The following is a 13,658-nucleotide window of genomic DNA, read 5'->3' on the forward strand; positions in this document are numbered from 1 at the left end:
AGGTTAAGCAGGCCAGTCTGATGACTAAACTAGCTAAACTAACCGCGGGAAATCAAAGCAACAACATGCATACACTATCGGAATCATTTAAATACAAGAAGTGCATTGGTGTTTTGATTCCCCCTTGCTCGCTACCAAACCCTTATTTTCTCGTCTCCGCATCCTGTCTCAACTTAAATAGTAACAAGATACAGGAAGTGACAATAAAAGCAGCATTGTGAAACACAGCTTCAAATGTTTGCTTATTCGCGCAGCTTGGCCGAAGGGAGACACAATCATCGCTCATCAGCTGTTATAACTAGCTTATTATAACCCAACGTTCGTTCATTGTTGGTCAACAGGTTAAACATCACTGGCACAGAACTTTGGAATGCAAGTGTGTATTTTTATTTACATAATTTCACTATATCAAAACACCAAAATAGTTATAGAAAAGTACAAAAAAAAACTAAGAAACGGCTATAAAGTATAAAATCTGTTTTGCATTGGTTAAAATATTAGTAGTTGCTGTGAAATGAGGAACGAGTGAATTGTGGCGACAAATTGTAAAGGCTGACGGTGCTGAAAGGCTCACTGTCCCCCTTGTGGAGAAAAAAGGTCAAGACAAGCAGTTGAGGTTTCACCCTCAACAAGTACACCCCCAAAACAAATCTTCCAAGGCGAAACAATCCCATCCGACCAGTTCTTTTCACCTACTTCGATGTCCAAGTCACCTGATCCCCCCCCCCCCCCACAGCCCTTCTCCACGCCCCGTGCCGGTCGTGCTATATCGTCTCAGCTCTCCACGCCGTATCTTTCAAAGTGTCGCATGATCACGCCTAGCTCCAGCTCCACGGTCCCCATGGCCACCGTGTGCAGGCGGTACCTGTCCGCTCCGCTGTACACCAGGTCTGGGGAGCGTAGCTGAGGGCCTCCCCCCACGATGGCCTGGCTCAGCTGCTCCTGCCAGGTGCCCTGGGGCCTCCAGGTCACGCAGCGCACCTGGTGGTGCCCCGGGCTGGAGGGCACGTGGCAGTAACCGTAGCCGTACAGCTGGCAGCGCCCGAACAAGTCCTGGTGCCACACCTGCAGGTGAAGCTTGGGCCAGCCTGGATGGAGAGACGGAGGAGCAGGACGGGTTAGTCTGGAAGAAATAGGGAGTCAGGTGGCTGAGTGGTTAGGGAATCGGGCTAGTAATCTGAAGGTTGCTGGTTCGATTCCTGGCCGTGCCTAATGACGTTGTGTCCTTGGGCAAGGCACCTCACCCTACTTGCCTCGGGGGGAATGTCCCTGTACTTACTGTGAGTCGCTCTGGATAAGAGCGTCTGCTAAATGACTGAATGTAAATAAACAGCACTATCACAGACCTGGCGTCCAGGACAGGATTGCGTGGGACTAAATTGGGGAATAACTCGATAATATAAAACGAGGATGCTTCATTAGTACTTAAAACAACTGCAATTTGAGTGAGTGGTTAACTTGCCGGGTTCAATGGGATCTAGCCCATAAGTCCTACCTTGAAGTCCTTTGGTGGTGTAGTGTAGGTCAATGGGATGACTCCAGTAGGCCATATCTCCTGCTTGAGGTAGGTCAACCTGAGTTTGACCCTCCTTCAGGCCAGAGAGAAGCCTCCAGGCCCCTCCTGTAAACGAACAGATAAGCGTGTCATTGGATACTTAAGAAAGCGGTGACATTCGTGCGGTATGGAACTGTCAGATTTCATGTCCACGCATTGACTGCGTAACTGAACTTGCCAGATATGAATAAGCACAAATACATACCTGTGTGAATTCCCCATTTGCAGAACAGGCTAGTCTGAGGGAAGCCGCTGGCCCCGACGATCTGACCGATAATGTGTAACTCTGCCATTACTTTTCCCTGGGCAGGATAAACACATGGCTAACCATTGGCTTGCTGTAGTTGAACTGAGCCAGTAACATGCAAACCAAATCGGACATTACTTACGATAAAAGGATGGAGTTGACTAGTTAGCTAATGTCGTATGCATGTATACTATGTTCAACCCATTAGGTACGATATGTCAGCTGAGGTTGTAAAAACACACACGGATGAGGGTTGTAGACTGCTAGGCCAGCCAGATACCAGCTACAGTAGCCCAGCTAGGCTAACAATTTAACGACGTAAGTAAGACGTTAGCAAGGCTTCCAAGTCCACATTAAACTGCTGACTAATGCATTCAAATGTTTTAATACTTACTTTTAATACAAAAATGGCTTCATGTTTGGTAACACAATTAAATACAAGTCAAATCAAACCTCAAATGTTCACTCAGATTAGCTACAAAGCCACCATCAATGATCCTCATTTCCTTGGCAACCTAACAGGAAACTACGGATAGTCTCGTAGTCAAGCGAAACAAACGCGGATTTCAAAATATTGACCTCCGGTAAAGTGTCATATTGAATGGAACTGGTTGTTCTATTTTACAACTTCGTGTATCCTTGTTTTACACAGGACAGTGGACTGTGGCTTGCTGTGGTTCATTTAAAAGTATACTGCATTAAAAAAAGAAATTGTGTAACGCAATTTGAAACATGCAAAGAAATGGGTTGTTTTATCAATCAGTAGGCTTATTGCCTCTAAGCAACGTAGAAAAAAGCGAATACGTAATGTCCTTGATGTTTAATTTAGATTATCAGATTAGAACATTGAAAAACATCCAAAACAAGACGACCAACTGTATCATCACAGAGCACGTGGGTCACAAAACGATCATCTAAGTTAAGAGCCTATGCTCTCTGTTTTAAAAGATGTAGGATAGTAAAACATATCTATAAATATAAACTTTAGGGGACTTTTTGGGACATTATCATGATATTCACGAAACCTGTATTTCTTAATTTCCTTTAAAACAGTATCATAAAAAAACGATAATATTTACAGACTTGTCACTCACATCCCTATGATGTTAGTGATGGAACACACTGGATAGAAGACAACCACACAGCAGTTACATTTGCACAACCACAATGAATGATCAAGAGAGCATAAAGTGTCAAGACACTGGGTGCCATACATTGTTTCACGTGTATCACATAGAAAGAATATATCACCAAGAATCAATTGTGTTCTATAAGATAAAGGACTTGAAAGTCTTCTGCCTTCCAAACTCAAAACGCCCCAAGACAGTCCCAGGCCACTAGAATGCAAATCCGCCACAGTCAAAGGCGTCGAAGTCCGAATCTCCCGCCTCGAAGTCGAAACTGTGGAAGTGGGGTGAGTCGGCCGTCTGGCTGCAGGTGTGGTATGCCCCTCCGTGGCCTATCTCGGAGACGTTTGTGGCCACCGGAAGGTCGGGAGCCCTGGTCTCCAGGTTGGAGGAAGAGCCGGCGCCGAGGTAGCCCATGGCGGAGGACGCGGCCGCGCCCCCCATCAGCAGGTAAACCGCCCGGACCGCTTTAGTGTCGTTGCTGGTGCCGTGGCGGAGGCAACCAGACGACCGCCCAGACCCGTTCCTCTTTGACCGCGGGGATTTCTTGACTGGGGGTGGAGGGTGTAAGAGATGACACAGAGGTAGCATTATGGAGGACTGTTAAATCTCATTTGTCATAATTCCTTAACCGTATACATTTATAACTCCACATTACAAACCAAAAACACATGGCACAGGATATGTACATCATGTAAATCACCCTGTACATCTCTAATCACTCTTCATCAATTACCATAATAAAAGCATGCAAGTCATCTCAATGTCAGGAATAGGCCTGCATGATAGGCCTTCATGAAATACCCTTCTCCTTCTGTATGGCGTCTCCTGTGCTTGGGCCTGGTGACGGTGCTTCTGTGTTGCTAACGGGGGGAGTTTGAGGGTCTTTCTCGGTGACGTAGTCTGGAAGCGGATCTCTGTCTGTGATGCAGGGAGGCTGAGGCAGGTGCCGTCTGCAGGAGCGCGACGTCGAGAGGCTCTGGGGAGGAGAGGACCGCGGTGAGCGAGCTGAGAGATGGGATCGATCCCTCACTGAAATGCTCCTCTAAAAGGTGTTTTTTCTTGTTCTGGATATCTGCGTTCTGTGAGCAAACGCGATGCACGTTGTGTATGAAAGCAAATCAGTGACATGTTTAGAATTTTTTATATTGAAATTTAAACACCACCGAATTCACCTCTTTAAAATTGATATACTTAATATTCAACATTTTAAAATTCAAAACATTGTCACTGATTTGCTTCCATAGTTATGATTCTGATTGTCAAAATACTATACAAATAAAAGTGGATTTGATTAGGAACCAATACTGAAGAACAAAGGCATATTTTACAACCACAGGATGTGGATGATAAGACTTTCAGATAAAACTGACTCACCTCTCTCACCTTCCTGAGCATGTTAAGCCACTGGCTAAAGAAAGAATAAAACAATTACTTCTCATTCCTCAGCTCAGTGTACAGACAGTTAGTAGAACACAATCTTACATTTACAAAGTTATCTGAACGGAGGTGATGTTAAGGGACAACACAATGATAACAAGCCACACACCCAGCCCCCCCACCACCACCACCCCAGCCCAGCTCCACCCTGCAGCCCCCCAGTCCAGCTCCTCTATCTCCCCTGTTCACCTGCACTCCTCAGGCGTGTCAGTCAGCAGGAGCAGGAACTTGTCGAGAGGCAGGACGAGAGCAAAGCAGCAGTCCCTCCGTCCCCCGGAGGGCAGCTTCGGGAGGTCCAGGATCTCCCTGCCCTCCACGATGCCCTCACAGCCTCCCTGCAGCGCCACCGTCTGGTCTGGAGGAGACACTGCATCGCGACACACCAGCAGAACGCCCTCAGCGGACAACACCAAGCACCTCTCCTTCCACTGTTTGAACACGAATCCACCTGGATGGCGTGGATGGACAGAGGCAGAGGCGGAAGAGAAGAGAGAACTGTTGTTGTCTGCGTGGTTCTCGGTAAACCTCCCAGATCATGTAGGATAGAGAGCAAGAGAGTTAAAAAAAAAAGTCTAGTATCTCAAGGGTGGAGGGGTGATTTAGGATCAGGCCGCATTAAACACCCAACCACATAAACACACAACAACGCCCCCCCTCCGCACACACACATCTCTCTGCCCCTCTCTCATTCTTTCATCCGCTGGGATTAGAGGGAGTCAGATGGTGAGAGGATCAGGGGCATGAGGACATGGGCTTGGGCCTCTGAGCTCCTGCTGACCAGGGCCCGAACGAACCAGAACACACAGATCCTGACCCCATACCTGCAGCACAGACACAGGGCTGATCCTGACCCCATACCTGCAGCACAGACACAGGGCTGATCCTGACCCCACACCTGTGAGCATCAGGTCGCACAAAACAATTTCCATAATCCAGCGCCGGAGAGAGAGACATAGAGAGGAAGAGAGAGAAAGAAAGAGGGAGAGAGATAGAGAGAGGGAGACATGGAGAAGAAGATAGAGACGCATTTAAAGAGAGAGAGTCTAGACTCTCAGACATGCTGCTCAGTTCTAAGCTGTTCCAGTCAGGCAGAGTGATTGAGACTGAAAACAGCTGTAATGGAGTCCAGTTTGGTGTGACTTCATTTGCCTTGTTTATCTTTGAGTTTCTCTCAGGGTCCATCTCAACAAGGAGAGGCGCTGTTAAATATTGGTTGATGTTTCAAAATATGCTGCTCTGGTGCCATTGAAGCTAGCTTTTAGGATCTTTGCTAGACTCAGTGATCAGATGGGGATAGCCAAGTGGGATAGCGTTTGACTGCAGACCAAATGGTTACAGGTTCCAATCGCATTTTCTACGTGCTTTGTATGGAAGAGTGTGCTGCATGAGTATACTACACTGAATACAAAACTTCAGTTCAGAAAAGTAAACTCATGCATTATTAAGGTGTCAGTCGTGTAAAACAGTTTTTTATGCAAGTTCACAGAAATGCTAACAATATCACATCGATCGAAAAATAAAAATAAATTGTGTTTTATCAAAGAGATGCAGGTGAATTTTCACAGCAACACAACCAATTAGTGATGACATTGGATGTTGACAAAAACACGAAACTACTCTTTCTAGAGACGTCGAACCCCTCACTTCAAAGCCTTCGCAAAACACAGACACACACGTTTCATGACTGAATAAGGAGAGGATAACTCAGCGGTCAGAGCATTTGATCAAAAGTTCGCAGGTTCAAATCCCCTGCGTGCTGTCGGCTTAGGATAACAGCACCAGCTAAATAAAAGTATTATTCATCGTAACGAAGCGATGTTTCTCACCGTACTTGCGAACAGTCCCACGGTGTATTTCTGAGACGCTCATGTTAACAGTCAGTCCCCATCAGAGATGAGACAGCAGGAGAGGAAGTGAGAGAGAGAGAGAGAGAGAGAGAGAGAGAGAGAGAGAGAGGGAGAGGGAGAGAGAGAGAAATAAAGGGGAGGAGAGATAAAAAGAGAGTGAGAAACAGTCTGAATGAGAAAGAGGAAAAAGAGAGAGCGAGAGAGAAAGGGACAGAGAGTGTGTGAGCGAAAAATAAACTGAGTGAGAGAAAGAGCGAGGGAGAGAGGGAGGAAAGGAGAGAAAGAGAGAGAGACAGAGGGAGAGAGAGAGAGAGAGAGAGAGAGAGAGAGAGAGAGAGAGAGAGATGAGGAGGGAGGGAGGGAGGGAGGGAGGGAGGGAGGGAGGGAGGGAGGGAGGGAGGGAGGGAGGGAGGGAGGGAGGGAGGGAGGGAGGGAGGGAGGGAGGGAGGGAGGGAGGGAGGGAGGGAGAGGAGTATAATCCCGTAATTCGTTCCCCCTCAGCTGCCCAGAGGCTTGGACTGAGATTTCGCCCGCTGGGAAATCCAGGCACAGAAAACTGTCCTGGTACAAATCCTCTGAGAGCACGAGGAGGTTGATGCGAAACACAACCCTTATAACCTCAGCTTTTCTCACTGACGAGATGTTGGCGATCACAACTATCAGCTTATAGGCCTACATAGAAGTGTATGTTGGGTTTTCACATGGTTTAACCCTCTCTCACAATTTCCTACATATTTCAGGGACATTGTCATTTGATCTTGTCAAGTCAATTCAAAAGTCTTCAGAAGACTTTAGTAAATCAATCAATTGTCTTTGGCTGCGTTCTTCATTACGATGTCCCCGTAGATAGATCAGGTTGAAACACATTTTATACATCAACGAAAAGCAAAAGTGACGTAATGTCACCCGTCAACAAGAGCAATGAGATCATATTTTCAATCCCACCAGCCTTTTCCCTTTAACCCCAGATTAAGGCAGCTGACATGCAGGGAATGATGCACAGCCACAGATGGTCACATTGGGAACAGGAGTAGACCAACTGTGACCCACGTTCATCTCTGACCATGTGAATATTCCTAAACTCCAGACGTAGAGCCTCCATACATGCGGCAGCGCTTGCGAGGACGCAGACTCCTTTTGGGATTTACAGCGAGGGATTTGATGAGGTAGATAGTGAGCTCGGATGCGTGTAGCTATGTCGTCGAGCATTTGACCGCAGATCAAGAGATTGCCAGTTCAAAAAGCCCCCCCACCCAAACCATCTGCTAAATGAAAACATGATACGTTGAATACTGTCCCCCTTTCATTTCAAGAAGAGACTCAAGTCCTCACAGATATTTCCTCTGTTTTTTAATAATGAGTAAAAACAACGTTTCACCAGTTTTGGGATGAGAAAGTACACAACACAACATAGATTAAGACCACAACAGCAGGGTCGGAAATCATGTTCATCGGAACACTGGTATCCTTTGGTTGTGGTCGATTGCTCTGCGTACGTCTATGGGAACCACTGTAAATCTGAGTCGTTTAGAGCACAGAAATGCACTCTCCTTTTTAACTAACCAATGATCAATGAGAAGACAGCTGTTGTTGTAGCTAAGTGTGTCCAGTTCGATCGTGCCAATGTGTGGTTGTGACTCTGTACGTTGGGTCTGCAGTCCAGGGAAGCTCTGGTGGAGGCGAGGCTGTAGGGTTTGACTAGACGGGCAAGGTGGGACTGGATGTTGGACAACCTCCTGGCCCCTGGCCCACCACCTCATTGGGGGGCTGCAGTGAGCCCTCCTCTCCACTAGGGGTGCTACACGGCGAGGCGCTCGCTCCACTGGGCTCGTCGCTCTGCACGTCGTTGTTGCCGAGCAGACCTCCACTTGCGGCGCCGTCGGGGCCGTCCATCTGCGCTTCGTTTTCGCCGAGGGTCCTGTTGCCGTGGGGATCGTCGGCGGGGGGGCCGTCGTTCTGCATGACGCTGGCCCCGGGGGCGGGGTTAGTCACCAGGCCCAGGAAGAGGGGGGCGAGGGAGGCGTCGTCGACGAGAGCGAACAGGAAGGGCGAATTGACAGCGAAGCGTGGATTGGTCATGGAGCGCGTCATGGCGATGGAGGTGGCGGCTGAGGCCTCTGCCCCCTCCTCGCTCAGCTCCACGCCGGATGCATGGAGGACGCTGGAGACCACCAGGGGCCCGGATGAGATCCCTGACAGATCAGGAATCGTGAATAAAGAGCCGAGGCCTGGGAGAGGAGGGGAGAGGAGAGATGGGGAGGGGAGGGGGGAGGAGGAGAGGGGAGGGGAGGGGAGGGGGAGGGGGGAGGGGGGAGGGGAGGAGGGGAGGAGGGGAGGAGGGGAGGGGAGGGGAGGAGGAGGAGAGGGGAGGGGAGGAGAGGAGGAGAGGGGAGGGGAGGGGAGGAGGCGTCAGAGTGACTCTGGGAACATTCTGATTCTTTGTGAATTGAACAAAGTCACTCCAAGTAATTCTACATAATGTGATCCAGTGTCCCTACCTACCCATGCTCTGAAGTGCATCTTGTAGTTCCTGGCTGTATTGCAGGTTGAACTTAGGCAGGCTGACCTGCATGGGCCTCTCCTCGGGAAGCCGGCTGTACAGGTCAGAGATGTTCAGCTTCTGAACCAGAGATGACACGTTTCCTCTTCCTGGTACGGGCAACACCACCAGGAAGCTGGTGTTTCCTTTGAAGGGAAAACAGGCCACCTGCTCACACAGGAAACAACAGTACAGGGGAGGGAAAGGGAGGTAAAGACAGGAGAAAGAGAGGGAGAAAGGTGGAGAGATTATTTGTTATCCTGCTTGTATTGAAGCCCCAAGGCCGAGGGCGGTAGCCTGACATTGTCTGACGAGTCTGATTCCGCTCCGTTGGGCTGTGAGTATGGGGCGTGTTTCAACCGAACCCGGAAAAAAATGCCTCTTCACTCAATTGGATAGACCTACAACTAATCAGAGCAACGTAGTATGTTGTTTGTTGAAAACGAATTCAACCCAAGCGCTCTTTGGTGATGTGGTTGATTACGATACTGTTGATCATCTGTCCATCATCGTATAAAGTTTTTTCCCAACCCCAGACCCAACTTCCCGACCAAATTTTTTTGTGGGCGGGGCTAAGTTTGGCTGGCACCCAGGCTACGAGGGCAGCTGAATGTTACATTTACATTTAGTCATTTAGCAGACGCTCTTATCCAGAGCGACTTACAGTAAGTACAGGGACATTCTCCCCTAGGCAAGTAGGGTGAAGTGCCTTGCCCAAGGACACAACATCATTTTCAAACCAACAACCTTCTGATTAATAGCTTGACTCCCTCACCGCTCAGCCATCTGACCCCCCTCTGAATGTTGCCCTAATCAGACAGACTGAAGCAGAAGGATGTTTTGCTGCCTACCCTGGCCTCCAGCTCCTCATCCATGAACTGTCTGAGCGGATACATGGCTGACTTCATCATGTCCACCTGGACTGAGCTACTGTTCTCTAGGTAGAAGACTCCTTTGGAGGTGGACTTGGGATCGAACTGAGTCTGCCATTCTCCTACCACAGAGGAAGAACAGAGAGACAAAGGGAGAAGAAGAAAGATACAGCAGGTATGACAGAGGCAAAAAAAGAAAGGGAAGAACATGTTAGAAAAGTCTTGTTGCAAAGGAAGAATTGTTATGATTACAAGGAAGATCACATTCGAAAGATACAAGACGTTTTGTTGACGCTGACTGGAAGCAGTTTCAAACAAACGATTTCCTTTAGAAGGGGGCGAGAGCTCTTACCTTTGAAGTGCATGGCGTTTATAAGCATGAGCACAACACCAGGTGGAAGACTGGGGAGGAAGTTAGTCATGTGACCCTCGGTGACGTCGGCCACCCATTGGTTGACCTCCTCTACAGAGATGAGGGGGGCGGGCTCTGACCCGTACTTCTTCTGGGAGTCTTCGACGAAGGACTGAATCACTTCGAACCCTGGGAGGGAGACAGAGATGACGGGACGACACACACAGACCAACACACACACCCACACACCCACACACACACACACAGACCAACACACACACCCACACACACACACACAGACCAACACACACACCCACACACACACACACAGCTACCTGGGCTCAGGTAGAGACGCGAGGCCACCTGTAGGGAGGTGTTGGTGAGGTGTTGGAGCAGAGCCCCCAGGCTGGGGTGGAAGCAGGAGATGGAGTTAGCCTGGAGGGCACGCAGGAGCAGCTTCTCTGTGTACCCACGGGCCCCTGGGGGGGGAGGGGGGGGGAGGAGGTGGGGGGGGAGGAGAGGGAGGGAGGGAGGGGGGGGGGAGGAGGTGGGGGGAGAGGAGAGGGAGGGAGGGAGGGAAACATCAGACAATTTAATTTAATTAAGAGACAATTTCTCTTAAGTTTTTCTTTCATTCATCCTTTCATTCATTCTTTCTCTGTTTCTCTCTCTCTCTCTCTCTCTCTCACCCAGGGTGAGCTGAGCCAGAGCGAGGGAGATGCTGAGGGGCGATATGATGATGTTGGGCTGTTTCGGTCCGGCCTTCAGGCTCCTGAACAGCTGCAGACCCAGCTTCTCCACAGCGCCCCCTACTGCCCGCCTGGCCTCCAGGCCCAACTCCTGGCCTGCACAGCCTGGTTGGCCCACGCCGGGCAGGGAGGGGGAGGGGGAGGCACCCGGGAGGGCCTCGGCAGTTGGAGCAGCAGGCTCATCCTGAGAGGGAGGGAGGGAGGGAGGGAGGGAGGGAGGGAGGGAGGGAGGGAGGGAGGGAGGGAGGGAGGGAGGGAGGGAGGGAGGGAGGGAGGGAGGGAGGGAGGGAGGGAGGGAGGGAGGGAGGGAGGTGGAGATGGAGATGGAGATGGAGATGGAGATGGAGATGGAGATGGAGATGGAGATGGAGATGGAGATGGAGATGGAGATGGAGAGAGAGAGAGAGAGAGAGAGAGAGAGAGAGAGAGAGAGAGAGAGAAGGGAGAGAGAAAGGGAGGGAAAGAAGGAGTGGGGGGGAAGAGAAAAAGAGAGAGAGTGATCGAGAGAAATATAAAGAAGAAAAGATATGGAAAAGTAAGTAGGCCGGATTGAAATTATCTTTAGTAGCTATAGAACATTCGGGCTGTCAGACATCGTTGCTAGGTTACTGGTCAGTGTCTCACGGTAAGGTCACGGTTGTCCAACTTACAGTCGCACCATGACCACAGACAGACAGCAGCAAGAACACAGGAAAACACAGCTTCATCCCAACAGCCACCCTGGAACACACACACAGCCAAACACAGGTTTAGGGTATTAGCACGATCACTGCCACTATCGAGAACGGCAACGTTAAAATCCCTTGTTTGATGATCCCGATGATAATCGGCACAGCATCTGTTGTTTAGTTTAAGCTTGTGTTGCATGTGTCTTTTAGGAAAGATGACTGTTTGCCAGAGGGTCAAAGGTTTTAGTTTTAACTGCTAAAGTCCAGATGTGGCTATTTGTGGCCGCGCTCTCCTGGATAGCACACAAACAGCAACCAGAACTCTGACAGCACCACAGAGCAGCACCGTTCACAAGACTATTATCACAAGTTGTCTTTGTTATAGAGGCAGCTGCAATAACATCAGCACAAACTAAACAAAAATCACAAAATGACAAATAATTCCACCGCAGGTTTTACACTCTAAGAACAACAGCATCTCCCGATTTCATTACAAACAAAAAGCAGATTTTTTTACTTGAGTGAAAATAAAACACCGACATGTGGGGGTGGGTAAAGCTTAGTGGTAGAGCGTTTGACTGCAGAATCTAAAAGTCGCAGGTTCAAATCCCCCTCTGTACGTTACTTTGGATAACAGAATACAATACTGTACAAGTTTGTCTGAACTTACCCAGTAAACAGGAGATAAAGAATCGAACAGACAGATAGAGAATCAGTGAACACTGACTAGCTTGGACCCTCTGCCCAAACGTACACACACCCAGCGCCCACAATGTTGGGTTAATGTTCAACCCAGCATCGATCCACGGACTCCATTAGCCACCAGCTGCTGTAGAAAGACCGGGGTCATGGGCCCAGTTGTTGAATAAAGCAGGATCCATTCCTGACAACAATAGGCACCTCTCCTTTCTTCCCTCCTTCAGGTCGCTTTCTTCACCTCCCTCCATTCTCTCTCTCTTTCCTTCCCTCCTCTAACCCTCTACAGGGAGTCAGGTGGCTGAGCGGTGAGGGAGTCGGGCTAGTAATCTGAAGGTTGCCAGTTCGATTCCCGGCCGTGCAAAATGACGTTGTGTCCTCGGGCAAGGCACTGTACTTACTGTAAGTCGCTCTGGATAAGAGCGTCTGCTAAATGACTAAATGTAAATGTAACCCTACAAGTATGTGAAAAATCCCTACCGACTGGTCTTGAGAGATGTTGACCTGATATGTGAAATAACCTCAGCGTGTTTTACTTCCTTCTTGTACTGTGATGAAGATGAGGAAGGATGTTTATTCCGCCTCATGCTGCCTGGTTCCAGCCTCACGCCCACACAAGACCTTGGTACCCCCACTATTGCCCCACAATGCACCCTGGCATCAGGCCACGAGGTCCTGCTCTAACCTCAGTGTGTGTGTGTGTGTGTGTGTGCATGCACGATTCTCTATATTCTCTCAAGACTTGTATGTTGATGCTAGGTGGCAGAGAACATTCTAGTCCTTAGATCAAGTTACTCCAGACATTGTTTTGCTCGTGCATATTTTGATCCTACAGCAGATATCCAAGGAGGAGAATATGTTTAAGGGGCATTCATATAAGAGCGTAACTGCTGACAGACCAGCTACGTTTCCTTGCTCTGTGTTTGGGGGCCGTAAAATAAATACGGCCACAAGGTGGAAGCGTAGCTCCGAAAGACAAAGTTACACGAACAGCAGTCGAGCGCCAGCTCCATTCACCTGTCATTTATAAAACAGCCTAACATGTATAGCATTCGTTTGTTCAACACTTAGGATACTGATTAATTCACAAGAGTAATAGATAAGATATTGAAGTAATGCCTACGTTGATAAACATAATAATAATTCAAAATGCCGGAATAGTTGCGTAATGTTGAACTAAAATATGCAGGTGCGGTGTCTTGATTTCAATGATGTTGAATTTTTGTAGTCCACTGAATAGTTGCCAAAATAGTGTTATCTTTGTAGCAGATAGATCAACTCACCCGTGGAGAACAGTGTGCAAGGAAAATCACGCAAAGTTAATATTTACAGATTGAAAGGTGTTGGTGCCTGCCTCTCTCTGAGTTTCTGTCTCTATCTCTCTCTCTCTCTCTCTCTCTGTCTCTCTCTCTCTCTCTCTCTCTCTCTCTCTCTCTCTCTCTCTCTCTCTCTCTCTCTCTCTCTCTCTCTCTCTCTCGCACACACACACAGCTCAGATGCCATGTCCTCGGGGCAATCTGAAGTTAGCGTCAACTTTTAGCGCAACTGTCCCACATCATTAGGACA

General features: G+C 48.7%; 2 protein-coding genes across 4 annotated transcripts; both read right to left on the reverse strand.

The window, feature by feature from the left end:
- Nucleotides 1-742: 742 nt before the first annotated feature.
- Nucleotides 743-2,309, reverse strand: LOC136933394 (B9 domain-containing protein 2). 3 transcript variants are annotated; one of them, XM_067228726.1, is made up of 4 exons: nt 2,256-2,309; nt 1,761-1,857; nt 1,496-1,621; nt 743-1,088 (listed from the first exon to the last, which is right to left on the reverse strand). In XM_067228726.1, the coding sequence occupies exons 2-4, from the start codon at nt 1,846-1,848 to the stop codon at nt 775-777; spliced, it is 528 nt and encodes a 175-aa protein (XP_067084827.1). In that variant the 5' UTR covers nt 1,849-1,857; nt 2,256-2,309; the 3' UTR covers nt 743-774. The 3 variants fall into 3 exon arrangements, with proteins under 3 accessions (XP_067084827.1, XP_067084826.1, XP_067084828.1); XM_067228725.1 differs by lacking the exon at nt 2,256-2,309 and adding an exon at nt 2,197-2,223; XM_067228727.1 differs by lacking the exon at nt 2,256-2,309 and adding an exon at nt 1,945-2,001.
- Nucleotides 2,310-7,560: 5,251 nt separating this feature from the next.
- serpinf2a (serpin peptidase inhibitor, clade F (alpha-2 antiplasmin, pigment epithelium derived factor), member 2a) lies at nt 7,561-13,502 on the reverse strand. The gene is made up of 8 exons (XM_067228695.1): nt 13,376-13,502; nt 11,379-11,448; nt 10,669-10,912; nt 10,315-10,458; nt 9,980-10,168; nt 9,607-9,749; nt 8,719-8,923; nt 7,561-8,444 (listed from the first exon to the last, which is right to left on the reverse strand). The coding sequence occupies exons 2-8, from the start codon at nt 11,433-11,435 to the stop codon at nt 7,915-7,917; spliced, it is 1,512 nt and encodes a 503-aa protein (XP_067084796.1). The 5' UTR covers nt 11,436-11,448; nt 13,376-13,502; the 3' UTR covers nt 7,561-7,914.
- Between the last annotated feature and the right edge of the window lie 156 nt (nt 13,503-13,658).

Source organism: Osmerus mordax, chromosome 25 (assembly GCF_038355195.1).
Source record: "Osmerus mordax isolate fOsmMor3 chromosome 25, fOsmMor3.pri, whole genome shotgun sequence".
Taxonomy (NCBI): Eukaryota; Metazoa; Chordata; class Actinopteri; order Osmeriformes; family Osmeridae; genus Osmerus; species Osmerus mordax.